Source organism: Dama dama, chromosome 28 (assembly GCF_033118175.1).
Source record: "Dama dama isolate Ldn47 chromosome 28, ASM3311817v1, whole genome shotgun sequence".
Classification (NCBI taxonomy): domain Eukaryota; kingdom Metazoa; phylum Chordata; class Mammalia; order Artiodactyla; family Cervidae; genus Dama; species Dama dama.
The window spans coordinates 38214780-38241290 of record NC_083708.1 but is presented as its reverse complement, the minus strand read 5'-3'; the positions used below and the strand labels follow the sequence as shown (position 1 = coordinate 38241290).

At 39.6% G+C, this 26511-nt stretch overlaps 1 protein-coding gene across 1 annotated transcript in view; it reads left to right on the top strand.

The window, feature by feature from the left end:
* Positions 1-26511, top strand: part of SLC16A10 (solute carrier family 16 member 10) — a 115980-nt gene that overhangs the window by 42167 nt on the left and 47302 nt on the right. The window contains exon 2 of the mRNA XM_061131469.1: positions 26049-26193. Within this exon, the coding sequence (XP_060987452.1) occupies positions 26049-26193 (145 nt within the window). The remainder of the gene's footprint in view (positions 1-26048; positions 26194-26511) is intronic.

Here is a 26511-nt window from a genome sequence, read left to right as displayed (position 1 = left end):
CAGTTGTGTCTGACTCTTTGCGACCCCATGAACTATACAGTCCATGGAATTCTCCAGGCCAGAATACTGGAGTGGGTAACCTTTCCCTTCTCCAGAGGCTTTACCTAACCCAGGGATAGAACCCAGGTCTCCCGCATTGCAGGCGGATTCTTTACCAGCTGAGCCACAAGGGAAGCCCAAGTAAACTTCGGGTGACTTGGGATTGGTCATAGAAATAAACAGGATCCTATGCTTTCAACTCGTAAGTTTGGGCCTTTTATCTGCTTATTCTGAACCTAATTATTCAGGATTGGTTGATGGCTGAGAAACCGACTTTTGTACTCATTGCTTGAAAAAAAGATTTTCGTTTTCCCCAATAGAGTGCTTTTCCTTTGTTGAATCCCTAAAACTTTATTCTGGCTTAAGTTATTGAGTGGGAGTAGCAGAGGGTGGTAATTTTTAGTTTGATCTTTAGTAAGATGTAAAAATAAGTCTCTGAAGACATGTAGTAGAAAATGTTCTTTACCAACTATCTATAGGAAAAATAAGTGTTTATAAACTCTGCTTATCAGTTGTTTGTTTTTCCTACCTCTGCAATTTCATCCATTAATAACTGTCAGAGTTCAGTTCATTGTGCACTATCTGGAAATTTTCCCCTCTGTTGATTAGTAAGATTTTGAATCAAAAGTGTGCTTGTGTGCCCATGGTACTGAAAGCCAAACTCCACGGAAGGCATTTGCAGCGAAGTCAGGGGCTTCCCCGGTGGCTCAGCGGTAAAGAATCCACCAGCAACGTAAGAGAGGCAGATGCCATCCCTGGGTTGGGAAAATCCCCCAGAGAAGACAATGGCAACCCACTCCAGTATTCTTGCTGGAGAAATCCCGTGGACAGAGGAGCCTGGTGGGCTACAGTCCATGGTGTCGAGAAAGAGTCGGACACAGTTTAGCGACTGCAGCAGCAAACAACAAAAGGGCTTAGTGCAGGGCCCCAAGCACGGGTGTGGGAGACAAGCCTCAGACCCACTCCAGCTCGGTCTTTGAGTTGGAGATGTTTTAAAAGGGGAGAACAAAGCATCTGGGGTTAGTTGTCGTCTTCTGACATTTCTGTGACATTTCTTAATTGTGATTTCAGGAGACAGGATGTCTCAGTTTACAATTCTCTGCCCAGGTGGTCCATGGCTCTGGAGATTTTGAGCTCATCTGGACCTGGAGAGAGAATCTGAGTTTGTACTTTAACGATAATATCTACAACAGCAATTTTAGTACATTAATGATGTTATCAATGACAGCAGTCTTAGTCATCAAACTCTGGTTGATTAATGTTCAGTTAGCACAGAACTGAGGTCAGACAGGGCACCAAAGGGAATAAAGTTTTGAACAGTGAAAGTGTTGCTCACTCAGTCATTTCCGACTCTTTGTGACCCCGTAGACTGTAGCCCACCAGGCTCCTCTGTCCGTGGAATTTCCCAGGCAAGAATACTGGAGTGGGTTGCCATTCCCTTCTCAAGGTTTGGGTCTTGTGCATTGCAAGCAAATTCTTTACTGGTCTGAGCCAGCTGGAAATAGATCAATCATAAATTTGGTAAGGCAACTCAGTTTTAGGGGTGCTTGGCTTCATAAGTGCTAATGGCTAAATAGTGCAATTCATTAAAGATAGTCGTACTTCTTTAACCTTAGAACTGCTATATGGGGAAGATGAAATATAGTTAGAAAAGTATCTTAAACAATTTTTTTTTCTTTTTTTATTTGGCCACACCAGTTTTCAGTTGCAGCATGCAGGATCTTTCAGCTGTGGCATGTGGGATCTGGTTCCCTGATCAGGGATAGGATTCAGGCTCCCTGCGTTGGGAGCATGGAGTCTTAGCCACTGGACGATCAGGGAAGTCCCTAGAAAAGTATCTTATTACAGTATCTTAAATGTTATTAATGAAGTTAATTTTAACCCTGAATGAGTCTTTACTTTTGTATCTAAATTCCTCAACTAGATCTAAATAGATCATGAAATCTGCAGAGACATATTTTAATTCGAAGATCTTTCTGTTTCTCTAACTAACCACATTAAAGCTCACATTATCAACCTTAAAAAGTGTTATTAAATTCCAGCGTATTAGTTCATCTCCAGGGTTAATGGAAGTACCTTGGGGCAAGCCTTTGTGGAGTTGGTAGTGTTGTGTTGTGCTCTGCTTAGTCACTCAGCTGTGTCCAACTCTGCAACCCCACGGACTGTAGCCCGCCAGACGCCTCTGTCCACAGGGATTCTCCAGGCGAGAACACTGAAGTATGTTTTGATAAATGTGTATGGGCATGGAGTGGTTCTCTCTTACCTTCCTTGAAGTTGCTAGAAAGGTATGTTCTGGATAACCAGGATATATTTACAAGAAGATATTAGGATTAAGATGCATTGAAAAACTGTCTGACTTGAGTTCGCTAAAAAACTACTCTATGTCTCATCAAATTGTACTTGAGATCTTTTTGCCTCTGTTATGTTTTTCTTGACAGTCTGAATTAGGGAGTGTAATTCTTTGGATATTTCTATGGCTAAATAAGTATTTCCTACAATTCTCTTCATTCCTGAGTATCAATAAAAGTTTTTATCTTTACTGGATATTTGCTGTTAGAATTGCCAACTACTATACAAAAAGTGTAAAGTGTATTCACTGCTTTAGGTTTTCTGGTGTATTTTTGCATAAATAACACACTCAGTCCTCACTTGACCAACACGTAGGATGGTGGTGGTATTGTTACTATTGTCATCATCAGTATCCTCACCCTCATCGTACAGTTGAGGAAACTGAGGCTCAGATTGACTAGCTCAAAAAGGAGGTACCCGGAGAACCTAGGGCATAAACCTGGATTTTTGGACTCCAAACTCCTTGTTCCTTTTTTGGCTTCATATTGGTTGACTTATATCACACATTCTTAGTGAAGACATGCATGGCAATTATGACTTGATTCCAACACAGGTACATGCACATTTTATGGCATATGTTTATATGTATATACTATTTGTTGTAAATGTTAAGAGATATAATCAGTAGTGCCTTAGTTTTAGATTTACAGATGAGAACCACTTACTGTTTCAGTGAAAATTATCTAGAGTCCTAGAATCAGAGATACTAAGATTCTGAAGACTGCTCCAATTATCCCGTTTACTCCACATGATGAATGAGGAACCAGTGTGCTGGTATTTGGTTATAGTTATAAAGGTGAAGCTGACTTCGCCAGGAGTATTTTCTTGGTACTTATAGGTCTTCTTTTGGACACTAATGCTTTCGTTGGCTTCTTCCCCGTATTTCTTTTCTTTTTCTTTTTCTTCCCCGTATTTCATAGCTATGCAGTTGCAGCTGAAGGGTAGGTGGAGAGAACATGCATTGACTTATGCTAAAATTTATCTTGGAGTGTCACATTCGTGCTGCTGCAGACAGCTGTGCCAGAGATGAAGTGTGAGATTAAAGAATTTTGTTGCTTATTGAGTTTCTTTTTTGACCTAGTTAGATGTATCCTATGCAGTTTGTGACTATTTTAAGATATGGTAATATATCTGCATAGCCACTTTATAAGATTTTCCAATCTGTTTTTATATATTTGTTCCTCATAATAAACATGTTAAGTCATGTTAGATTACATGATTATTATCATATTACAGACAAAGAACTCTGACTTGGAGATCGTACAGCACCACAGCTAAGGATATGTTTTTATATATTATTTTACGAATCAGACCAGAATCCTGGCTCTGCCATTCACTGTCTGAGTGATTTTACAGTCACTCAGAGATTAACAAATTAATCTCTCTGAGCTTTGGTATTCTTATATGTAAAATGGGGGACCTTATAAGATTGTCGGAATGTTTAAATGAGATAATGAGTACAAAGTGTTTAGAATGGTGGAGGCAAGCAGTAGACAATCAGTAACTATTAGGTAGCATTATCACCTTCAGAGGTTGTCACTCATTTATTTGTTAACTCCACAAAAATCAAGAGCCCTTTCTTTGTGCTGGTCGCTGGGCTAGGGATCAGGGACACAACGATGAACCACACAGACAGGGTCCTTACTCTAACAGAAGTTGGAGTGGTAAATGAGTCAATATGAAGTTGATCGAGTGGCAGGGACTTTGAGGAAAGTAACAGGGGACAATGCTTGAAAGGGGCATTCTTAGCTGGAAAGTCCTGTGGGAGAAAGTGCCGTTTGATCTGAGTCCCGAGTGGCCATGGTCATGTGAAAATCTGTGGGAATAGCCACGGCTGGAACCCAGGTCTCTCGACATTGCAGGCAAATTCTTTACCATCTGAGCCACCAGGGAAGCCCTCTTCTAGGAGAAGGAAGACAAAGGTGCGAAGGCTGAGAGGCAGGGCGGGAGTGGCACAGAGTAGAAAGACGTTGTCCAGTGTGGAGAGGCCAGGGTAAAGAGCTTGAGTGTTTTTTGAAGTGTGGGGTCTTGAGCAGGGAAGGGATGTGTACACGTGGGGGCAAGCCCAAAACCAGGTGCTGTGAAAGAGACAAAGGTATGGACAAAACATTTCTTTCTTCCTATAACTGGCAATCTTCTGTGTTGTAAGACTAGTATGTAGCAGATAAACAGTTAGAGACTGCATGGTGTCCGGCTGGTCGACACTTCATCTGATAATGAATGCTGTTTATTCTCAGAGAGTCAGCTCTCCAGTGCCACGGTTTCCTGTTACCTGTTTCTCTAACAAGCTGTCTAAAGGGAATGGAAGACATTCCTTCCAGGTGGAGAGAGAGTGGAGGGAAAGGGTAAAGAGGCTGTTTCTGAACACTGGATATAAAATAGAGATTCGAAAGTGCAGGAGTGAAGGGAAAAGCAAGATTTTTCTATGCACAGAGATGAGGGATGCTGTTTAAACTGTGGCTTCTTGAGGTGACCTGCGGGAGCCTGCATGGACCTCTTCTCTCCCAGGTTCCCTGTGAATTCAGGCAGCACAACCCCGATGCGGCCGCCTCGACTCTGTGGTCTGAAGCTCTTGTCAGTATATTTTCTCATCTCCGCCGAGGCCGGAAACAGGTGTACTCCTGCGTTTTCTTTAAAGAACAGGGTTCTAGCCCCTGAGAAGTTTGTTCCTTTGAATTATTCCATCTGTTTAGCTATGATAATTATCAGTAAATGTTGCAATCATATATAATTATTACAGTAGCTAACATTTACTGAGTGCTTATGGAAAGCTAGTTACACACTTCTCTACCTACATTATTCTACTAATCCTTGAACCATCCAGAGTAGGTGCTGGTCTTTCCACTTTTGAGAAAAATGAGGCAGAGAGAGTTTAATTAATCTGCTTGTGGTCCCAGAGCAGGTCAGTGAAGCAAGGGCTCAAACCCATGCTTAACTCTAGAGTGAGACTATGCTCTTAATCATTTCTTCGCACTTTTATATATTTATCGGTTACTAGTTGGTTATTTAGTGGTCTGATACGAAATGGGGGGAGTGGCACTAGCTGATCAAGAGAATACCAGTTAGTTTTAAGAAGGAATATAGAAGTTCCATGGACCATATAATAAGCCTCTCTATTCTGAGTTCTGCCTGTATGCATATGAAGTGCAATCCATTAAGAGAGGCTATTTACTGGTACTTCCCTGGTGGTCTACTGGTTAGGAAATCACCTGCCAGTGCAGGGGACACGAGTTCAATCCCTGGTCTGGGAAGATCCCACATACCATGGAGCAACTAGGCTTGCAAGCTGAGCGCCTGGAGCCTGTGCTCTGCAACAAGAGAAGCCCACACACTGCAACAAAGAGTAACCCCCGATCGCCGCAGCTAGAGAAAGGCCATGTGCCGCAGCAAAGACCCAGCATAGCCGAAAATAAATAAAAATTTTTTAAAAGGCCGTTTATTGAGGAGAAAATCAGTACCTCTGTTTCTTCAAAAGAGTATATGTTGTCCCTTACAGAAGGGGGCTTAACTAATGACAGATTGTGATTACTACCTCTTTAGTGGTTTTTATTGCAGAAACAATATAATAGTAATTTATAAATCAAGAAAAATCTTTATCCTTGTAAATTAGCTGTTTTTATTTTTTCACATTCACTTCCAGTTCTTGTGTTTATTTGTGTATAATTTGTACGTAGTTATAGCATATTCATTTTTCATTTAACATTATGTTATCAGGGTTTTTAAGTTAAGTAATAAGCCTCTCCAGTGAGAAGAGTGGAATGTGAAAAGGCTACAGGGCATTAATAATTGATTGGGGTGATGCCTACCAGGCAGCCACGTCAGTTTTAGAGCTGGCCTTGGAAGGAGCAGCTGTGTGTTTGGACCTTGGAAAGTCTTCATCTTTCCATGCAGTCTGTCAGGCTTCCAAGAGAGCCAAGGGGAAATGGAAAAATACAGTGATTGGAGCCATGTGAAACTAACAATCTGGTTAAGTTCAGTGTTGGAGAAGAGGAAAAATAATCCCTACCTGATATGGTACTTTAACTGAGGGTAAAGCTTTAGTGAGCAGACAGTGTATCACGGTTCGTCAGAATTATCAATGTTTTGCTTTTTTCAGTGGCTTTAATAGTTACTTATTGTTTATAAAACCAGTTTTATCAGAGTGGAAGAACAAAGTACATACTTGACAAATACTATTTTAGTGATAAAGCTGTTAACTCTGTATTTAAATTCAATTTAATTCAAAGTGGTTTTTCAGTTTCAAATTTGAATAACTACAGACTAGCCACTTGGGACTCAAGTCTTCCATGATGTAAAGCTGAGCACGCTGAGGATGGAATCCCATATTCAGGATGTTTACTGATAGTTCCTCCATCCAAATTAGCCTTTTCCTCTTGGGTTTTTGGCTGTGACAAGAGGTAAGTGAAAGGCAGTGGGACAAAGTAATCAGTAGAAATCCTGTTAAACCTGTTTGGAGAAGGTCTGAGACAATTGATAGATTATTTCTTAATTTCTCCATCATTCCTTTGAAATTTTGCTTTTTTGGAGGGGAGGGAGGTAGAGAGAGGGACCTTGGCACGTTGGATTCCATCTGCTTGAGGGAAAATAATTTACTTAACGAAAATTTCAAAATCAGGTTTGATGTTAATTTCAGACCATCACACTTTAAATTATGGAAGCCTCCATTTGAGTTATGAACTGGAATATTTAATTATGAGACACATCACAGTATCAGAATATCTAGTTTGCTTTAAAGCACCTCTTTGTATAGAGCATACGAAACTGCTCTAATTTTGTCACAACAAAAACGTGAGGTACACGTTGGTACTGGAGTGTGTGTGTGTGTGTGTGTGTGTGTTTAGGTCAGGGAGAATGTGTTCTAGATGAATCACAGTGCAGTGGAGTCAGCACCCTGAGATTTCTGGGGGAGCAGAACTTCCTGTTAAATTCGCATAGAGGTTTTCTAATATAGTATGGAAGCTTGTGTGAAAGTCTTCAGTGAACCTGTCACTGAAATGTGGCCATTTCCTTTGTGTTTACACACGAATAGTGCCTGGAAAGAGGCACTTTTCCCCAAGCCTCTGCCTTTTTTCGGGTGCTGCAGCTGATTGACTCTCAGCACCAGGCATCCTGTTGTGTGTGTTGAGCTGCCTTGTGGTCTGGTAGGGCAGCCCACTCCTGTCCTCTTGCCTGGAGAATCCCATGGACCACGGAGCCTGGTGGACTACAGTCCACGGGATTGTAAAGAGTCAGGCATGACTGATGTGACTCAGCACGCACACACACACACACACACACACACACACACACAGGCGTTACACCTGCCCTCGGGGAGGCTGCAGCCTTACTGGGCAGAGAGGCCACTCTTGTTTGCTGCTATTGTTGACCTCTCTTTCTGCCAGTGCACCCTTATCCACCGACTCCAGACTTGAATTCCATTTAGCCATCATCCATGCTGCCACCTGCCCATCTCTGTTTTGAGTCCTCTAGGATAATAGAGTAGCTTTTCCCCACCAGGATAATCTTGTTTTTATTTTGTTTTTCAGGATAATCTGTTTTTTAATCGGTAGCAATGTATAGTGGTTAAGAGCATGATCCAACTGCTTGTGTTTGAATCCTGACTAGGTTACTTACTAGCTGTGTGATCTTAGGGCTTCCCTAGTAGCTCAGCTGGTAAAGAATCCACCTGCAATGCAGGAGACCCCAGTTCCATTCCTGAGTCGGGAAGATCCTCTGGAGAAGGGATAGGCTACCCATTCCATTATTCTTGGGCTTCCCTGGTGGGTCAGATGGTAAAGAATCTGCCTGCAATGCAGGAAACCTGGATTCGATCCCTGGGTTGGGAAGATCCCCTGGAGAAGGGAACGACTACCCACTCCAGTATTCTGGCCTAGAGAATTCCATGGACTGTATAGTCCGTGGGGTCACAAAGAGTTGGACATGACTGAGCAACTTTCAGATACACACAATCTGAGGCAAATTAATTTCTCTGTTCCTTGGTTTCCTTAGGTAAAAGGGGGATCCTAATGGTGCCTTCCTCATAGGGTTTTTATGAGGATTAAATGGATTAATAGTTAAAAAAAAAAAAACCACCTAGAACTACCTGGCATATAGTACACACTGTGTGCTTAGTCGCTCAGGCATGTCTAACTCTTTGCGAGCCCCGTGGACTGTAGCCTGCTGGGCTCCTCTGTCCATGGGGATTCTCCAGGCAAGGATACTGGAGTGGGTTGCCATGCCCTCCTCCAGGGGATCGTCCCAACCCAAGAATCAAAGTCGGGTCTCCTGCATTGCAGGTGGATTCTTTACCAGCTGAGTACACATTATATAAGCATAAAGTGAAACAAATGCTTTTTTAAAAAATAATTCTTACCTAGTAAGAGTTGGAATGAATGAATAAATGGGGCACAGGATGGCAGGAGTGTATTTCAGGCAGGGAGGTGTGTGATGTCAAGGAGCTGAGACTGGTATCTGCTCTATGAACCCTTGGTTGGTCATCATATTCATCTTGATGGTTTGCTTGTTTTTCCAATTCCTAGATCTTTCTCCCTTCACTGACGAGTCAATCAATTTGGTGTATTTGGTGAATGAATCCTCAGCAAGCTGGCCCTGAGCCAGCACTCTACTAACCAGCTCTGTGACTTTTTGGAGAAGTAATCTTTGTGAGCTTTAGCTTTCCTCCCAGTGAAATGGAGCCCGTAATCCTCGTCGGCCAGAGCTGTTGCAAGGCTTAAATGACATATCTATGTGGAAAGCCCTTGGCTCTGTGCCTGGCCTGTCGCGGTGCCACGTGGATGTTCTTTCGCTTGGTTTCCCTCCCAGCCCTTCTGATAGTATTGGAGTTGGTCTGTAGAAGGTCCCTCCCCTCCCTGATTGCCTCAGCGAGTGACATCCTGGAGAGCTGTAGGTTTGGTTCAAATCCTCCAAAAGCTGAATTCGTATGTAAACAAAGTGAACATAGTGACTCCACCCATTCTTTTTTTTCCCCTTTGGCTGTGCTGCAGTTCCCTGATCAGGGATCGAACCCTTGCGTCCTGCCGTGGAAGCACCGAATCTTAACCACTGAACCATCCAGGGAAGTTCACCATTCTTTATACTAAGTTTAGTTGGAGGATGTATAGTGTTCATCAGTGTTGTAACCTTCTGAGATGCTTTTTCCTTCTCTTTTCCTCTTTCTTTTACTGTGAAATATAACCTATATATAAGTGAAAGTCGCTCAGTCGTGTCCGACTCTTAGTCACCCCTTTCACTATACAGTCCATGGAATTTTCCAGGCCAGAATACTGGGGTGGGTAGCCTTTCCCCTTCTCCAGGGGATCTTCCCAACCCAGGGATTGTACCCAGATCTCCTGCCTTGCAGGCGGATTCTTTACCAGCTGAGCCACAAAGGAACCTGTGTATAGAAAAGAGCAAAAGCTTGCCTGTATATTTTGAAAGATAATTATAAACACTCTTATGAAGAAACAGAATGTTGCCAACCCAGCCTGCTTCTAAAGTACAAATGGAGTCCTACATACCGTATGTCTGAAAATGGTTAAGATATGCTCTGTACCTTGACAACCTTCATAGCAACAAAACTAGGAAATATGTAAAGTTGTGGCTTCAAATAACTGAAAGCAAAATATCAAAGATGATTGAATTCAATCAATTTAGTTATCAATTCAGTTATTATTTAAAGTGTTTTCTTTTGATAGACCTGTAATGTTTGGAGGAGTAATAAAGTAAAATAAAGACATATTCAAAACTTACTATGTAATTATTCTATGAAATTATTTACCTTATTTCTGCTAAACCACTGTTATCAAGATATTTTGGTGTACTAGTAACAAGATCTAGTCTTACGATGATTTAAGGATTAAAAAATAAGTGTATTCAAACTGTAATATTTGAATACTTTTCTACAAAGATGTAAATTAAAGTAAATGTAGGGGTGGTGGAGTGGTGGGGAGTCCACCTGCTGATGCAGGGGACGTGGCTTCCATCCTTGGTTCGGGAAGATTCCACATTGCTGAGGAGCAGCTAAACCCATGAGCCACAACTGCTGAACTCAAGTGCCGCAACTATTGAAGCCCCGAGTGCCTAGAGCCTGTGCGGCCCCACAGGAGGGGCCGCTGCAGTGAGAAGCCCACACACGGCAATGAAGAGTAGCCCCCGCTCACCGCAACTAGAGAAAGCCCTTGTGCACAACAAAGACCCAAGTGCGACCGAAAAGAAAAGTAAATGTAGGAATTCTCTGGTTGTCTAGTGGTTAGGACTCAGCATTTTGACTGCAGGGAACACGGGTTTGATCCCTGGTTGTGGAACTAAGATCCCACATACCTTACGGCGTGGCCAAAAAAATAATAAATGTAAAAGCATAAACCAAAGTAGATATTGTAGGATTCCAGTTAGGTAAAAGCCTAAAAACTAGTCTACAGTGACAGAAAATGAATCAGTGTTGCATGGGAAGTGACAGGAGGGAAGAATTACAGAGGGGCATGAAGAAACCTTTTGAGTGATAGAAATTTTCATTGTCTTGATTGTAGAAGTGGGTGCATGAGCATATACACATGCCAGAGCTTCTCACTGAACACTTTGTATGTGCAATTTATTGTGTAACAGTTATGTATATAAAACTAACAAATAAAATTTTGTTTTTAAAATGGTATGATTTTTGTCCTAAATATTAAAAATTATTAAGACAAATCAGGGCAAAACAATTCAGTGGGGGATTGGATAGTCTTCTTAACTAATGGTGTTGGAACAACTGGACAGCCACATTAGGAATGAATATGGACTCTTTATCTCATACCATATACACAAATTAATTAAAAATGGATTAAGGACTTAAAAAGCTGAAACTGTAAAACTATCAGAAGAACACATAGGCATAAATCTTCATGACCTTGGATAAGGCAGTGATTTCTTAGCTATGACATCAGAAGCACAGGCATCAAAGGAAAAAATAAAGTATATGTGCCTATAGAACTTTGTGCACAAGTATTCACAGTAGTGCTGTTCATTATAACTGAAAAGAGGAAACAATCTAAGTGTCCATCAGTGAATGAATGGATAAATGACGTGGTATATTCGTAAATGAAATATTACTCAGTCACAAAAAGGAACAAAGTACTAACATATTTTGCAAATTGGATGAACTTTGAAAACATACTAAATGAAAGAAGCTAGACAAAAATGGAAGCATGAATGGAGAAAGAGACACAGAGAATAGACTTATGGACGTGGAGAGAGGGAAGGAGAGGGTGAGATGTATGTTGAGAGTAACTTGGAAACTTACATCACCATATGTAAAATAGACAGCCAATGGGAATTTGGTGTATGTCTCAGGAAACTCAAACAGGGCTCTGTATCAGCCTAGAGGGGTGGGATGGGGAGGGAGACGGGAGGGAGGTTCAGAAGGGAGGGGATACATGTATACCTATGGCTGGTTCAGGTTGAGGTTTGACAGAAAACAGCAAAATTCTGTAAAACAATTATCTTTCAATTAAAAGATAAAAAAAAAAAGGAAACATGTTTTACATCCAGAATGTGTGCGTGCTAAGTTGCTTGAATCTTATCTGACTCTGCGACCCTATGGACCATAGCCTGCCAGGCTCCTCTGTCCCTGGAATTCTCCAGGCAAGAATACTGGAGTGGATTGCCATGCCCTCCTCCCGGGGCTCTTCCTGACCCAGTGATCCAACCTGCATCTCTTAAGTCTCCTGCATTGACAGGCAGATCCTTTACCACTCGCGCCACCTGGTAATCCCTTACGTCCAGAATGGTGAAAAATTTCTCAGCCGTGTCTGACTCTTTGCAACCCTATGGACTGTGGCCCTTCAGGCTCCTCTGTTGGTGGAATTCTGCAGACAAGAATAATGGCATAGGCAATTCTATAAAGATGGAAAGCAGATTAGTAGTCACCAGGGGCTCTGGGGAAGAAGAAATTGGAGTGACTGCTGGTGTGTACAGGGTTTCTGTTTGGGGTGAGGAAAATGGTCTGTAATTGGATGATAATGGTTGCATAACGTTGTGAATATACTGAACGCCACTGACTTTTATAAGAGATCTAATTTTATGGTGTGTGAATTATATCTCTTTGAAATTGTTACACGAGAGAAAAAAAATCAAAAGGCAAAATACAGAATTATCAAGAATTTTAATTTTGAAATACAAACTTTATAGCTGAATTTGATTTATTTTTGAAATTTGTTAAAATCTTATGAAATAGTTTAATAAAATCAGAAATGTTCTAGCGTTCAGTGTCTGTTAATTCCCAGTGTAAGCAGAGTCACGTGTCATTCATATTACAGATTCCCCGATGTGTGTGTGTATTCACCAATAGTTATGACAACCATGCTTAGTACACCAGAACCATGAATGGCACAGGAAATGAACACTCAACACTGCTTTGAAGTACAGCTTCATTATGAAAGAATCGATTGTGTTGGGGCTCTCTAGGAGGAAGGATTTTGCTTTTCTCGTACCTCTTAGCTGAGTGCCTCTCCTGGCCCTCTTCTGCAGGCATCCAAGGCCTCTCTGGTGCCAGTCTGAGTTTGGCAGTGGTACACCCACAGCTTACTTCATGACGTTTAGGTGAAATCTCCTTTCGCTTCCTGGACATAGGACAGCAGGCGTGGAGATGTGCTTCTCTGAAGCCTGAACAAGGAAGACTGTTCAGGGTTATGAGTCTCGCTGTATCAGTGCTGTTTGATGGGGGGGACCAGGGGCAGGGGTCCCTGTTACGGGGCTCTAGCTCATCTCATCGCACCCAGTTTAGGCCTTACTTGGTTACCTGTCTACTTTTTTCACTGTTGTCCTTTCAATAGCCATCTGATTTTGAAATTAAACAGAATGGCAGAGATAATTTTGATTTGGCTAAGACAGTTCTTTCTTTCCTTTAGTGCTGTGAGCAAGAGAGAAAGATTTTTATCCAAGCTACAAGGAGGTATCACTTCACACCAGTCAGAACGGCCATCATCAAAAAGTCTGCAAAGAATAATTGCTGGAGAGGGTGTGGAGAAAAGGGAATGCTCCTACACTGTTGCTGGGAATGTAAATTAGTACAGCAACTAGGGAGAACAGTGTGGCAGTTCCTGAAAAAACTAAAAATAGAGCTACCATATGATCCTGCAGTCCTACTCCTGGTCATATATCTGGAGAAAACCATAATGTAATTAAGTTAGACAGTGAGCTTCTCCAGAGTGGGATAGGTTTTTATCGGCATCAAGTATGGTACCTGGTGGGTTTTTTTTTTTTTTTTGAGGTGTACAGTGTGTTTATTTTATATACATACATAGTGTGAAATGATTACCGCAAATAGGTTAACACTTCTATCACCTCACATGGTTGCAACTTTATTTTTGTGGTAAGCATTTTAGGATTTATGCTCATAGCAACTTCCAAGTAAACAATATAGTACTGTTAACTGATAGTTACCATGCTGTACATATATATTTACAATATTACTCATTTGAGTCCTGTCTTTTTTTTTTGGTTAGTCTAGCTAAAGTTTTGTCAATTGTGTGTATCTTTCCAAAGAACCAGCTTTTAGTTTTGTTAATCTTTTATATTGCTTTCATGTTCTTTCATTTCTCTGCTATTTAATTAATAGTTTTAAAAATCAAAGTATACAAGGTATTAGTTTCTGGTGTACAGTGAAGTGATTCAGATATATATATATATTCAAGTATATATAGTTCATATTGTTTTTCATTATGGTTTATTACAGGATATTGAATAAAGTTCTCTGGGTTGTATAGTAGGACCTTATTGTTTATTTTATATATAGTAGTTTTTACCTGATAATCCCAAACTCCTAATTTATCCCTCCCCTACCCCATTTCCCATTTTATAGCCATGTTTGTTTTCTATGTCTGTATTTCTGTTTTATAAATAAATTTGTTTGTATCATACTTTAGACTCCACACATAAGAGATATCTTACGGTATTTAACATTTGTCTTTCTCTTTCTGACTTACTTCACTTAGTATGATAATCTCTAGGTCTATCCGTGTTGCTGCAAATGGCATTATTTCATTTTTTATGGCCAAATAGCATTCCATTGTGTGTATAGACAACACATCTTTTTAATTATCCATCTGTCAGTGGACACTTAGATTGCTTCCATGTCTTGGCTATTGTAAATAGTGCTGTAGTGAACATTGGGGTGCATTTTCCAATTAGAGTTTTTGTTTTTCCAGATATATGCCAGGAGTGAGATTGCTGGATTATATGGCAACTCTGTTTTTCATTTGTTAAGGAACATCCATACTGTTCTGGTTTAGGGTAGGAGCAGAACGAGGTGACAGGATGAGATGGTTGGATGGCATCACCACCTCAATGGACATGAGTTGGAGCAAACTCTGGGAGATAATGAAGGACAGGGAAGCCTGGTGTGCTGCAGTCCATGGGGTTGCAAAGAGTCGGATACGACTTAGCGACCGAACAGCGGCAATACAGTTCTCCACCGTGGCTGCCCCAATTTACATGCCCACCAACAGTGTGGAGGGTTCCTTTTTCTCTGCTGGATTTTTTTTTAACATTTATTTTGGGTGCACTGGGTCTTTGTTACTGTGCACCACGGGCTTTCTCTAGTTGGGGGGCTACTCTTTGTTGTGGTGGGTGGGCTTCCCAATGTGGTGGCTTCTCTTGTTGCGGAGCACAGGCTCCAGTAGCTGCAGCGCGCAGGTTCAGTGGCTGGGTTTGCTGGCTCTACGGCAAGCGGCCTTCCGCAGTTGCGGCATAGGGGCTCATTAGTTGTGGCTCCTGGGCCCTAGAGCGTGCAGGCTTCAGTAGTTGCAGCTTATGGGCTCTACAGCGTGGGCTCAGAAGTTGTGCGTGAGCTTAGCTGTTCCACGGCATGTGGAATCTTCCCAGACCAGGGATCGAACCCGTGTCCCCTGCGATGGCAGGCGGGTTCTTACCCACTGCGCACCAGGGAAGTCTGGTGGATGTTTTTTAATGAAGAACTTTGGGCATGTTTTCTTATTCCCTTTTCCACCTGGAATCTCACCAGAGTTGCATAAATAACCTTGGCAAGTTGCTGAATACCTCTAATCTGTTTTTTCCCTGTCTTTAAAATGAACATAATACCTCACAGTGTTGCCTGAGAATCTGATGACAGTTTTACACAGGCACTACCCATGGATTAAGTGGCATTTTGTGTGTGTTAGTTCTCCTTCCATCTTTCCCCACCCCACTCTACCCTCATCAGTGATTAAAAATTTTGCTGGCAGAGCAAACAGCTTTCTGCAGTTGGTGTTGGATATAGTGTTCTGTAAATGTCAGTTAAGCTGCTTGATGCTGTCATCCAGACGTTTATATTTTGGTCTTCCTGTTCTATTAATTACTGAGAGTGATGTGCTTAAATATACAACTGTGACTGTGGATTTGTCTGGTTCTCCCTTTAGTTCTGTCAGTTTTGTGTGTTTGTTTTTTATGACATCTATTTTTGTTATTGTTGTTGAAAACCTCCATATAGGTTTGTATTTTGTCCTTCCAGTTTTATTGAGATGTAGTGTTGTATGTCAGTTATAAGATTATACAGAATAATGATTTGACTTACATACATCATGAACTGATGATCACAGTTAAGTTTAGTGAACGTCTACCATCTCATATAAATACAGGGTTTCTCTTACTTTTTTAAAAGCAACATTATCGTATAATTGACATGAATAAGCTGTATTACATGAAATAAAGTAGGTAATTTGATGAGTTTTGTCATATGTATACACCAGTGAGACACAACCACCACAGTCCAGATAATGAACATGTCCATCACACTCAGCTTTCTTTGTGTCTTTGACAATCCCTCCCTCTGTATCCCTCTCCACAACGAGGTGAACACTGATATGCTTCCTGTCCTGTATATTGGCTTATATTTTTAGGAAATTTTTAATAAATGGAATCATGCTTTATATATTCCTTTTTCGTCTTTTTTTTCACCGTGTATGAGTATTTTGGTATTCATCCATGTTGTTGTATTTATCAGTAGTTCACTCCTGGTATTTTGCTGGGTAGTAGTATTCCATTATATGGGCTTCTCAGGTGATACTAGTGGTAAAGAACCTGCCTGCCAATGCAGGAGACATAAGAGATGAGGGTTCGATCCCTGGGTGGGGAAGATCCCCTGGAGGAGGGTGTGGCAACCTGCTCCAGTATGCTTGCCTGGAGAATCTCCATGGACAGAGGAGCCTGGTGGGCTCTAGTCTGTGGGGCTGCCAAGAGTTGGACACCACTGCAGTGGCTAAGCTCATATGCACGCATGTTCCATTATATGAACATACCATAATTTGTTTATCCAGTCACTTTATTTCTGAAGAGTTGGACTCTTTGCAGTTTTTCACTATTAGAAATAAGACAAGTATAACCATCTGTACATAAGTTTTGTATGGACGTATGCTCTTGTTTCTCTTAGGTAAATACCTGGGAGTGGAATGGCTGGATCATGTAATAGGGATGTATTTAGCTGAAAAAAATTCCTACTCAGTTTTCCAAAATGGTTGTCAGTTTTAAATTCCCAGTAGCAGTGTATGACATCCTAACATCCTTACCAACACTTGGTATGATTAGCCATTTTAGCCATTTGAATAGGTGTGTGTGGTTTTTTCATTGTTCTAATTTATATTTTCCTCATGGGTAATGATGTTGAGCATCCTTTCAAAAATGAATATTTTCCATTTGTATATCTTTTGTGAAGAGATTGTTCAGATCTTTTTTACCTATTTTTAAATTGGGTTGCTTGGTTTTTATTGAGTTTTGAGAATTCTTTTTATAATCTGGGTGCAGGTTTTTTTTTTTTTTCTGTAAGATATATAACTTGCCAGTCTTTCCTCCCAGTTCATGGTTTGCCTTTTCATTCTCTTAGAAGTGCCTTTCAAATAGTAATTCTTAATTTTGCTGAAGTGAAGTTTTTTCTGTGGATTATGTTTTTGATGTTGTGTCTAAGAAATCTTTGCCTAACCTGAGGTCACAATGGTTTTCTCCAATGTTTTTTCCTACAAGTTTTATACTTTTCAGTTTCAAATTTCATTTTTATGATTCATTTTGAGGTAAGTAAAAATATGTTGTAAAGTAGAGATCAAATTTCCTTCTTGTGTTTCTGAAGCTCTGTTATATTAGGTGTATATAGGTTTGTCATTGTTATATCTTCCTGATGTGTTGAGACTTTTATCATTAGAATTCCTCTTTATTTCTAGTAAAACTACTTGCCTTGAAGTCTGTTTTGTCTGGTATTAGTGCAGCCATTCCAGTCTTCTTGGGGTTATTAATTCATGGCATATCTTTTCCCATCTTTTTTATTCCTAAGTTATTTGTGTATTTGTATTTAAAGTGCATCTCTTTAAACAGGATATAAGTGATTCTTGATTTTTTTTTTTTTTAAATCCAGTTAGATAGTCTTTGCCATTTGCTTGGAGTCTTTATTTTTCTTTAGTATCATTACTGATATAGTCATATTTAGGTCTGACGTTTTGCTGTTTGGTTTTATTTGTCTCATCTGCCTCTTGTTCTTCTTTCCCTTCTGCCTTCCTTTACATTAATCAAGTAGTTCTTAGTAATCAGTTTTAATTTCTCTATTTGCTTTCAAGCTGTATTTCTGCATTTTTAAAAAAGTGCTATCTTTAGGGATTGCAACATATATCTCAATGTATTTTAAGTTGATATGGAATTGCTTCAGATAAAATATAGGAATCTTGTAGTAGTGTAACTTCATTTACTTCCATCTTTAGTGATATTATCAGATATAATATATGTATCATATATGTATTATAGATGTATTATAATACATCTGTCCCAGGTGGCTCAGTGGTAAAGAATCTGCCTGCCAATGCAGAAGCCACAGGAGATGTGGGTTCGATCCCTGGGTCAGGATGATCCCCTGGAGGAGGAAATGGCAACCCACAGTATTCTTGACTGGAAAATTCTGTGGATGGAGGAGCCTGGCGGGCTGCAGTCTGTGGGGTCACAGAGTCAGACACGACTGAAGCAGCTAAGCACTGCTGCACACACATGGTCACAATTTTTGCTTTAAATAGTCGTGTGTCTCATAAAGAAATATGAGAAAGCAGTGCGCTGTGTGTGTCTGTATGTTCCGGTCCTTCCTTTGGACCTAAGTTGTCAACTGGTGTCTTTGCCCTTCAGTCTGTGGAACTTTCTCTAAGATTTCTTGTAGTGGAAATCTCCTAGATGTCCATTCTAAGATCTCTGAGACTTTGTTCATTCTCCTTCAGTATTATTTTTCTCTTTTCTTGTATTAGGTAATCTTTGTCTTCAAAGTCCCAGATTCGTTCTTATGTATGAGCCTATCATAATGCATTTTTTCCAGCTATTGTACTTTTCACCCCTAAAATTTCTGTTTTCTTGTGGTTTACATTTCACTGTTGAGATTCCCTATCTCTTCACTCAGTAATTCTGTATTTTACTTTTAAATTATTATCCATTAATATCAATACTTCTAACATAATTATAACAGACATTTTATAGTTTTTGTTTTCTGAATTCAACATCTGAGTCCATTCAGTGTCAGTTTATATTTATTACCTGTTTTTTTGCATGTCTGGTAATTTTAGGTTGAATACTTGAACATTGTAGATAATATTTGAAACAACTCTGATTCCATTGTGTTTGTCCAGGTATTATTGAGTTTTTATTCCTAGGAGGCAGTTACTTTGCCTGCACTCAAACTGCAAAGTCTGTCTATCTGTGGTATGTAGCAGCTGATATCTCTGTTCAGTTCATACAGTTTCCAACTGTTGCTTTTTTTTTTTTTCCCCCTCCAGCTGTTGCTTTTCTTTAGTCTGGCCCCTTACTAGTCCACCCAGCATCTGCATAGTTTGTTGATCTTCAAGAAGGCCCACAAACTGGTAATTTCTATTTCTTCCAGATTCAGCTTCTCCAAGTGTAAAAGGGAAAAGAAGGTGTTAGTCACTCAGTCGTGTCCAACTCTTTGAGACGCCATGGACTGTAGCCCGCTAGGCTTCCCTATCCATGGGATTTTCCAGGCAAGAATACCGGAGTGGGTTTTCATTTCCTTCTTTAGGGAATCTTCCCAACCCAAGGATTGAACCTGGTCTCCCACATCACAGGCAAGTTCTTTTCGGTCTGAGCCACCAGGGAAGAAAACTCTCCTCCAACTTCTGTCTGTTTTAAAATATTTCCCAGTGTGTTTAAATAAGTTTTTTTCCCCAACACAGTTATTATCTGTAAGAGGACTTACTTGACCACTTCACTCTGCTGCGATTAACAGAAGTTGATAGCAAATAACTTCAAAACCACTCCTAAGTGAAATTTAGCTCCCAAGTAACCTTTTGATTGGCAATAAAATGGTCAAATCAAGTACAGTTTACTCGTTTCTGAAGTTTTGTGTAGTTGCCAGACAATACCACACTCCAAAAGTCATTGGAACTTTGTTAAATAGTATTTAGATGTTTATTTGAGGCTGTTAGACCAATGTTCTATTATAGAGCAAAGCTGTCATGAAAAAGGCCAAGATCAAGTGGAAATGGGGGTTGGAGCTCTCAAAACAGGGTGAAAGAGTATTTATCAGCCTTCAACTAACTACAGTAAGTCTTCCCTTTGGGTGTTTTCAATTGTAAACATTTTGTCCTTGTAGTCATTTACATCCATATAATTATAACATTTTTGTTTTACTTAATATGCAGGAAACTCTTTTTAAATATTAAACCTAACCACTTCTTTGGAGTGACATGTATTTTCCTTTGGCCATGCTGAGAGATGAGGATTTGTTCTTAGTATGGAATAGTAAACAAGGAGAGTCTGGATGCGGAAACTGGAAAGCTGATTGTTACTTTTATATATATATATATATATATATATATAATATTAAGTTATATATTTAATAGTTATAATATATACTATAATATATATTATATTTAATATATACTATAATTATATACTGGAGAAGGCAATGGCACCCCACTCCAGTACTCTTGCTTGGAAAATCCCATGGATGGAGGAGCCTGGTAGGCTACAGTCCATGGGGTTGCGAAGAGTTGGATATGACTGAGCGACTTCACTTTCATTTTTCACTTTCCTGCATTGAAGAAGGAAATGGCAACCCACACTAGTGTTCTTGCCTGGAGAATCCCAAGGATGGGGGGAGCCTGTGGGCTGTCGCCTATGGGGTCGCACAGAGTCGGACACGACTGAAGTGACTTAGCAGCAGCAGCAGCATAATGATATATTATATATATATAGTTATATATATATATATATAGTTTATAATTTATTGTTTTTCAAAATTTGTATTTAATTTGTACTTTTATGGTTGCCTTACTATAACTGTTAACAGTTACACAGAATTTGAATTGAATTTGTATTTATGCTAACCACATTGATTGTTACTTTATAAAAAAGACTTTGCTACCTGGTCTCTTTTTTGGATGTTTCTCTCTGTTAAAATCAAACACACATATTCAAATAAGAGTATACAAACACATTCTAAAGTCTTTCTTTCTTTATTGTTTTTTTTTTTTTTTTTAAGGGAAAATGGACTTTATGTAATAGCTAACTTGAATCCTATAGAAGTGCCAACAACCTCAAAATCAATTCATTACATACATAGGTATGCCACTCTACAACAACAGTAAATATATAAAAGTACAATTCATTGAGAAATACTATTAATGCCAAAGAGGTCTACTATGAAGTCATTAGCATTTTAAAATATCTGAATTTTATTACTAACATAATCTACATACATTTTAAAAACAGTATTGCAAATGAGAAGATACAGTAGTATGTAACAAGCTTTGCTGATTAGGGATTCTGCGCTGGTAAATTTTCAGATTTTTAATCCCTTCTTTATTATACATTTTTTGAAATCTATATCTCTTAAGACATTTAGCACATTCTATATGGTGTTCTGGTTGGACCTCTATTTCCATATGTATATTACTAGATGGAAATTATTGGAAGGTAGAAAAATATTTTAGTTGTTTTAATATTCTCAGGAGCCTATGATAGTGCCAAGAGTGTACATAATAGGCACTTTTACTTGGAATGTTGTTATTCCACATTTTAAATAGTATCTCTTCCACTGGAAAATATTTGCTCTTCAACAGTATTAGGAAGCCCTGTGTGGATGTTTGATCAAATTACATGGAGGGGTTAGGGCTAGTTTGTATTTTTTAAACAAAATTTACCATGCTGGATAGAGTGACTGTGTCTTTCAGTTTCTCAGCTTCTGTCATTAATAGTGATCATAGTCAGACTTGGAAGGGTCAGAAGAGAACAACAGGCTCTTTTATTTTTATGGTGTATAGCATAATCTGTAAAACCTTGGATTCTTTGTTATGCCGTGTTAAAATTTTACAAAAACAGTGTCAAGTAATAGATTCATTCAAGAATTCATATTTTTGGTCACGTAATCTATGACAGAGGCAGGAATATACAATGGAAAAAAGACGGTCTCTTCAGTACGTGGTGCTGGGAAAACAGGACAGCTACATGTAAAAGAATGAAATTAAAACACTTCCTAATACCACACACAAAAATAAGCTCAAAATGGATTAAAGACCTAAATGTAAGCCTGGATACGATAGAACTCTTAGAGAAGAACATAGAACACTCTTTGACAGGATCTTTTTTGATCTACCTCCCAGAATAATGAAAATAAAAGTAAAAATAAACAAGTGGAATCTAATTAAACTTAAAAGCTTCTGCATAGCAAAGGAAACCATAAACAAAACAGTAAGACAGCCCTCAGAATGGGAGAAAATATTTCAAACAAAGCGACTGACAAGGGATTCATCTCCAAAATATGCAAACAGCTCTTGTAGCTGAATATAAAAAAAAAAAAAAACCCAATTAAAAAATGGGCAGACTATCTATATAGACATTTCTCCAAAAAAGACATATGGATAGCCAGAAAGTACATGAAAAGATGCTCAACATCACTATTAGAGAAATGCAAATCAGAACTACAATGAGGTATCACCTCACACCAGTCAGAATGGCCATCATCAAAAATCTATAAACAGTAAATGCTAGAGAGCATGTAGAAAAGGGAACTCTCCTACACTGTTGGTGGGAAGGTAAATTGGTACACCCACTATGGAGAACAGTGTGTTATATGGGGGTTCCTTAAAAAGCTAAAAATAGAACTACCATATGACCCAACAATCGCACTCCTGGGCATATACCCAGAGAAAACCATAAATAGAAAAAGATACATGCACCACAGTATTCATTGCAGCACTATTTACAATAGCCAGGGCATGGAAGCACCGTAAATGCCCATCAACAGAGAAATGGTTAAAGAAGATATGGTACATATATACAATGCAATGTTACTCAGCCATAAAAAGAGTGAAATAATGTCATTTGCAGTGACATGGATTTGCCTAGAGATTATTATCCTGAGTGAAGTAAGTTATACACAGAGAGACAAATACCATATGATATCACTTATATGTGGAATATAAAAGAAGGGTATAAATGAACTTATTTATGAAGCAGAAATAGAGTCATGGATGTAGAAAACAAACTTACAATTACGAGGGGATGGGGGGATAAATCGGAAGATTGGGATTGGCATTTATACACTGCTGTATATAAATAGATAACTAATAAGAATCTGCATAGCCCAGAGACCTCTACTCAATATTCTCTGATGGCCTATATGGGAAAAGAATCTTAAAAAAAAAAAGTGAATATATGTATATGTATAACTGATTCACTTTGCTATATGTCCAAAACTAACACAACATTATAAATCAACTATACGCCAATAAAAATTTTCTAAAAAGAGAATTTCTTGAGTTCCCTGCTAGTGCAGTGGTTAGGATTCCCCTGCCTCCATTGCAGAGGAACTAAGATCCCTCAAGCTGCGCAGTGTGGCCAAAAAAAAAAAAAAGATGTTGGGAATTTAGCTGAGGCATTAAGGTACAGAAGTGTGAAATTCAAGAGTGGGATAGTTCAAGGACCAGTTAGAGGCTCTGAAACCCAGAAGAAGGATATTTATGGGTCAAGGAAGAGCATTTTGTGAAGATTCTTTGATGAAATTATGCTGTGGCTTCCTTCCACCCACCCCTCATGGGAGAAGTTGGGGTACACACTCTCGCACTTGATAACCTAGTGAGAGGAGCTTTCGAGGGACCACTTAGAGGTTTAAAGAATTCTCTTCAGTTAGGGGATACAGAGGACTGAGGCCTGAATCCCATGAGAAATCCAACAAGGAGAGAACTGCAGCTGGCCGACTGCTTCCACAGCAAGAGGGGGGCCGTGTGGAATTTGCCCACACTCCAGTGTTTGTCAGGGCAGAGGAAACATGAATATTTCCTGCAGAGCCGCGGCAGGCTGAGTGGAGGAGAGAGGAGCTGTTTTGATCCCTGCCCAAATAAACTGTCTAGAAGGGCAACGAGGCTCCAACAGTGAGTCTTTTAAGTGCCAGCCAGAAAGCCAGGAGGAGAGTGAACTGTCCTTGTCTGTGGAGCCGTAGCCAGAAGGAAGTCTGAGGTGAGCCTAGCAGGAACCCATGGAAGTGCATCTGAGGGAAAGCGTCCTCTTCAGGCATCACCATTCGGGCCTTTTGGCAGGACCTGTTAAGTCGGAGTCTCCTTGCCTCGTCTCCGAGCAGCCCTCTGTCTCACGCCCGCCCACTTTGGAGAGAGCAATAGCTAGGGAGGGGAAGAAGGGCCAGGGAAAAGAGACCAAGCTGATCTTCCTCTCCTCCGGAGGAAAAAAGATTTGATTTCCTAGTGAAGGTTAGTTTGTAACCTAAAGCAACTGAGGCCTTTTTGTTACTCAGCCCTGGCTACAAGGATCAGGTGGGCTTGCTGAAGTGCTCATGCAGTGAGTGGCAGGGGAACATTTTCTCCACGCGTGCATTTTAAGACGATAGTCGAGACAAAAGTAAAGTTGTATTTGATTATATCCTGCACTTAGTGCTTGTTCAGTGGACATAAGATTCTGTAAAAATTTTCACATTTGCTGTTATGGTAGACCAATACCTAGATAACACATAAAGACTTGTTTTTCTTTTTGAAACATGCCTTGACTTCTTTGAACATTAGTGCAATATGAATATTTGCTCCTGAATTTCTTAAGGTGATTTCCTGTTTAGTGTTGGCATTTCACTTGTCAAGTACCTTCTTCCAAAAATAAAGGTTAGGATGCTGTTCTTCTAGTCTGACTAGACTGGTTTAGATTGTTTCAGCAACATGATAGATGACTAAATTTTTTTGGAATGAGATTAAATGGTTAAAAATCAGTAACATTTTTATATAACATGGACTGAAAAAGTCACACTTCTTGAGCGGGTGCATCCGGGGCTATGGTTGTGCTAATATCTGGCCCATCACCTCTCTCCTGTCCACTTCTGAATCCCTCCCACCAACACCTAAGCTAAGCCTGCATTGTTTGTTCAGTCTCTTCATTGTGTTTTGTCTCCTTTCTGGTAAGGAAAGAAAGGAAAGAAATCATGGCTGATAAAATATACATAATTTAAAAATAAAATGTAAGAAGGCAAAGAATTAAATGAAATTGTTAGTCTGGTGAAGCTCTGTTTGGATACCATTATTAGCAAATAGTCATTTGTACAGGGTCTGTCTGGACTTAACTTCCTTTGCTAAGGAAATAGAGTGGTTTACTGGTAGACTGTCAGAGCTGGGTGGAATGCTGGAGATCATTTCATTTTATAAGACAAATTTGTTGTTGTTAAACCTCTGCAATATTAAGCACTCTGCTAGATGTGGAGGTTTAGACACATTTTCTCTAATCTTTAATAATTCTGGAAAGATCTGTGTTCAATCCCCTCTCAAGGTGAGAAAACAGACTCAGAGGAAATGATTTGCCCAAGAATTTGTTGGATAGTTCCAGAGCTGGGGACTTGAAGGATTTGTTTGTTTTATAGCTCATGTTCACTTAGGGCTCACTAGTTCATTATACTTTTTAAGAATTTACAGACTCAGTGTCTTACAAGATCACTCATTTCTTTGGCACAAATTTATGATCATTTGTACTCAGTATGTCTCTCTTTTGCTTTCCTTTTGTTTTTGTCTTTACAGTATCAGAACAGGAAATTATGACCTGATTCTTAAATCTTTTCTATTGTGAATGATGACATACCTTCAAAAAAGAAGATAAATATGTGTATGGTTTTATGAATAATGTGAATATACAGTAACTACTATCTAGGTCAATAAATTGCCTGTGTGGATTTGATTCCTTTAACAAAAGCACAAAGCCCAGACTCTAGGCAGATGTTTGATTCTTAACTACTGTGTTCATATGATTATAACTCCTTTTCTTCAAGTTTCACCACTGTTGAGGTCGGTGGTCATCATTTCTTTGCAGTTTGATCACCTAGGCATGGGTTCCTAAATATATTTCAATTTTTTAAGACAGATTTCTTTCCACAGATTAGAAGTTGCTTAAAACCATAGTTATCAGGATAGAGATTAGGTCCCAGGAGAATGTTTGATTTATTTAAGGATACAAACTTTTTTCAGAAGTTGCACTAAACACAAGTAATTGCTTTGCTAATTATAATGAGTACTTGCCAACACTTTGATCTATGATTCAGATTTGCTACTTATTCTAACTTCCCCCATTTGTCCCTCTGAGTAGTATCTTTCCTGCGCTGGCACTTTTCTCACTATATCTTACATTCTGTGAGATAAGAACAACTAGAATTCCCCGTGTCATAATGTTGCCCGTCTCCCCCTCTCTTGCAGCATGGGTTAGTTCTATCTCCATGGGGATGATTTTCTTCTGCTGCCCGATCGTCAGCGTCTTCACAGACATGTTTGGTTGTCGGAAAACAGCTGTCATGGGCGCTGCTGTTGGATTTGCTGGACTCTTATCAAGTTCTTTTGTAAGGTAAGGACTTGGTTTCTTCACGTTGCTTTTCAAAATCTGTGAGCTCTCTTCCAGATTTCCTTTCAGAAAGTTTGCTGTTTACAAGGAAAAAAAAAGTCCTCCTTTTCAGTGCTTAAAACTTGAAGCCGTGTGACTTATGCACTGTCCACAGCTTGTAAATCAGAGCTTGTAAATTTGAATGCTTTTGCTTGCAGTGCCTCAAGAGTGAGATGCCAGTCAGGGTACATGTGTTCCCTGGAGCCAAGAAAAAATATTTCTCCTTTTTGTTTTATTCCATTCACAAAAAAATCCCGAAGAACTCAAATTCTAGCAGTGAAG